This window comes from Elaeis guineensis, chromosome 10 (genome assembly GCF_000442705.2).
Source record: "Elaeis guineensis isolate ETL-2024a chromosome 10, EG11, whole genome shotgun sequence".
Lineage (NCBI taxonomy): Eukaryota > Viridiplantae > Streptophyta > Magnoliopsida > Arecales > Arecaceae > Elaeis > Elaeis guineensis.
The window spans coordinates 2,293,626-2,297,525 of NC_026002.2; the positions used below are offsets into that span (position 1 = coordinate 2,293,626).

The 3,900-nt window shown below is 38.9% G+C and overlaps 1 protein-coding gene across 1 annotated transcript; it reads right to left on the reverse strand.

The window, feature by feature from the left end:
* Nucleotides 1-1,366: 1,366 nt before the first annotated feature.
* Nucleotides 1,367-2,597, reverse strand: LOC105053339 (cell number regulator 10). Its single transcript, XM_010934435.4, has 4 exons — nt 2,333-2,597; nt 2,147-2,218; nt 1,750-1,962; nt 1,367-1,630 (listed from the first exon to the last, which is right to left on the reverse strand). Exons 1-4 carry the CDS (start codon nt 2,595-2,597, stop codon nt 1,554-1,556), a joined length of 627 nt encoding a protein of 208 aa, XP_010932737.2. The 3' UTR covers nt 1,367-1,553.
* Between the last annotated feature and the right edge of the window lie 1,303 nt (nt 2,598-3,900).

The following is a 3,900-nucleotide window of genomic DNA, read 5'->3' on the forward strand; positions in this document are numbered from 1 at the left end:
TGAGCCAATAACTCGAATGTGTTAGTTTGGTCAGTTTTTTTAAGCAATAATCATAGCATTTTTTTATCTTCATCATGATGCGGACTCCAAGTTTTCATGGCTTTTCATCATGATGCGGACTCTGAAGTTTTCATGGCAAAGCACGAGGAGTTTCGTTCAATTTGATGATGGGAATGGAAACTAGAAGCACAACCGGGGTCTTTGTGGTCTGAGACCATACTTATTTATCATATAAGCCTGTTCTGTGTTTTATGTGAGCTGGTAGCACCCTTAACTATGACCCAACGCATATGAAATCATGATTTTGGTCGAGTCTAAAGTTTATAGGAGTCACTTTGACCGAACCTATGTCATGGTTTGAGTTGGTGTAAACCTTGACCTTAATTATATACATTTAGAACAGGACTTGGATCATCTATTTTTCAAAGCCCAATCCAACACAGCCCAAAGTACTAATGGAGCAAAATGGATTATGTAGCTTAACCGTACCTAACTCGCCGTGAAAATATTAGCCCAACGCATATACATAAGCACAAATTATACCCACAGTTGATTTTTGCATTAATTAATAGTGTTTAGCTAAGAAAGCTATAATACAAAATGGATGGAGTTGAATTTGGATTAAGTAAATCCATGTTTCGGTCCAGCCTATAGATACTTGCCTAGAGATGAAACCCTGCATCATCCATGGGAATAGCGAAGATGAAATCATCTCATGTCGTGCAGGACCGGTCCTGATATTTTTTAGGCCTTGGACCAAATAAAAAAAAAATTATTAAAAATTGATATATTTTAAATATTAATTATTCATAGCAGATTGAAAGAGGAGGATTGAAGAGATTTACTTGACTTTTGACGAATTTTGATCTGATTTTTGACGTCCAAAATAAGGAAGAATCACCGATGGATAGCAGAATAGGATGAAAAGATCGGAAACGGAGGAGGAGGCGGGGGAGAGGAGCTACAGATTGTGAGAGGGAGAAGACGTTTGATTTATCCAAAAAAGCCGTTGGGGTGTTGGGACTCGGGAGAGGAAGAAGGAGTTTGGTTTACCCAGATAAAAAAAAAAAAAAAAAAAAGGGCCTAGGGCGGTCGCCCGCTTTGACCCGCCCCAGGGCCGGCCGTGATGTCGTGTTGCTATTACATATAAAAAAGAACAACAATGAGGACAAATAAATTGATCTTATCCCAGATCCATGCTGGACCAAATCCACCTAATAATTTCTTCTCACTATCACTTGCTAAATTTGATGTAGGAGCCCTCTACAGTGTATGCACTAAGGCGAGGGGCGACGACTAGCAGACAACCTTCATTTGTCAACTTCAAAATAAATCAACTTTAATTAACTCCCAACCTTTACTCCAGTGAACATCATATATTCATTTAATTCATAATCTTTTTTTTTATTTGGCAACATCAAACAAAACAAGGAGGAAAGAAGCAGAGAAAAGAAACCACCCACCCACACGCACAAACATATAAGCTAGCCTTCCACATATACGATCCCAATTAAACACTTTATAATATATATATATATATATATAGCCTCTCTTTAACGCATCATAGCTCTTTGCATTATAGGTGGTTGGGTCGCCACCTGGCACCGTCTTTCCTTGTTCATTTGCCACCCTACAAAATTCCCACCACCACATATTAACAGCCATGACATCTCATATACATACATACATACATGCATATATATAGATATATACATACATATATATATATATAGAGAGAGAGAGAGAGACCTATGGTCATGTCGTATCCACGGTTCTTGAGCTCTCGGTAGTCTCGACATAAGGCGCATCTCTCGCACCAGATGTGAACACAGCAGCCGTAGCAAGGGGACTCCGGCAAGTTGTACTGCGATCTGAGCTTAGAACTATAAGACCAAGAGTCTATCCATTGACATCCAGTCAAGATCGCTATAATCACGTACAACGATCCCGCTGTCCCACATGCTGCAAGTACATATCATTCACAAACAAGCACACTTGGAATTACTAATGCAACCACAGCGTACCTTTCTCTTTTAATGTTTCTTTGCTACCCCAAACAATGGAAAAATATTTTTGACTTCTTTTTGAGAGGCTTAATGAACTATATGAATTATATATATATTGAAGGAGATGATGAAAAGCTTACAAATTGTGCCTCTATCCACTAATTCTGCAATCCGGCCAAATGTTATGCATGGACACCAGCAAGTTAGACAACCTGTGAGAAAGAACATCTCATGTACAGCCATGTTTGATCATTTCAAATCGATGCAACAACAAGAATATGGTGAAGAATAGTTGCAGAAGGAAGGAAAAGAAGTTAGGAGCTTACAATTTTCAACATCTTCCATGCAGTCACAGAGGCCGGTAGACCATACTACTGGAGCTTGGGTTTGGACGTTATATACATTATGACTCACAGCCACAGGCACCCCTGTCACCGGAGGTGTGAACTCAACTAGCTTGGAAGGATCCATTGCAGTCGAGAGAGTGAGAGAGAGAGAGAGAGTATTACGAGGAAGCAAGGAACGGAGGTTGTGATGTATATATAAGCTGTGTATGATGAACGAGACAGAAGGAGGTGAGTTGTTCTTCATATGATATCCATAAAAGCAAACTTCGTTCATGTTCCGGCAATGGTAAATGCGGAATGGAGATAATAACAAGGGAGTAGTATAAAAGAAACATGACTACGTGTTGAGGCAACCAAAGTTAAATTGACAAAAAACCAAAAGACTGACAAGAGAATGACTTTGAATGATCCGGAATAGCCCCTTTGGCAGATGCGGCAGAGGATCTCCATCAAGCAACATACAGAAAATTCCAGCTTATAGTATGTGAAAGATTTTGGTTAGAACAAAAAAAAGAAAGAGAGATTAATTTTTCATATAAGTTCAACATTTTCAGTGAAATAAATGGAGACCGGAGTTGCCCAGTAGTAAAATTTAGTCATGGAAACTCGGTAACGAAAATTTTAAATTGTTGTGTTCGGGGTTGCAAAAAGGATTTGCACCTGATTTAATATATACGCGTGCGCGTGCACGTATAACATACACATGCATACATGCATACGTACGTATATGTGTATACATGTTTATATATATAAATAAATTTATATAACTTAAAATCTTAGGTAACCGCATGCATTTACATTGCTTACCTTTTAATTTTTAAGGCGTTATCTTTGAAGTTTGAAGTTTGAAAGTACCTAACCAAGAGACCCAAATGCCACTCACACTTGGATGTTACATTATTGCTGCATGAGATTTAAAATTGCTTCCAAAGATTATATGGCTGAACTTAGAAGAAAGACCATTGGCTGGGATAAACTCAACTAGTAGCTTGATTTATTATTATCCTGGTATGATTTATTATTATTCTTTTAACTAAGACAGTCATCCAAAGGGTTCGATGGAAACTGGAAGCATTGAATATTTGTGGGGAGCTAATTAGGAATGTATTATACAAGTGTATGTACAAGATCATATGCCTCAGAACCAATCTCAACCAGCATGATAAGACTGACCAATCAGAGCCTATCACGAGCTCGTCACGAAATCTCCATCTTGACCAACCAGCTGTGCCTGCCATGTGGCCATTTTGAAAGGTGCATGGAGATACCCAAACCTCCCGGCCGCCATTGGGTTAGAACTAGCCCACAGCGATGGAACGGCCTCTATGACCATAAGATCCATATCTCATCGGATCATAGTAGTCTCCTAACATGTGAATGGTTATCCCCAACCTTCCTCGCATGTTCCAAGCTCAACAGGCTCCTACCATTGCCTATATATATATTCTTTTTCTTGGAGACCATCCAGATAACTCAAGGTATCACATATCAAGCTCCGTATTGGATATAGATAGAGGATATTTGAGATATTTTCTCTTTTTCTCTCT

What these genes read in the sequence shown, in the direction of transcription:
- LOC105053339 (XM_010934435.4), bottom strand. Translation starts at nt 2,597, where the DNA reads ATGAAGAACAACTCACCTCCTTCTGTCTCGTTCATCATACACAGCTTA. An exon ending in CATGGAAGATGTTGAAAATT is followed by an intron (nt 2,219 to 2,332) that starts GTAAGCTCCTAA and finishes TCTTTCTCACAG; the next exon opens with GTTGTCTAACTTGCTGGTGT. An exon ending in AGTGGATAGAGGCACAATTT is followed by an intron (nt 1,963 to 2,146) that starts GTAAGCTTTTCA and finishes ATGTACTTGCAG; the next exon opens with CATGTGGGACAGCGGGATCG.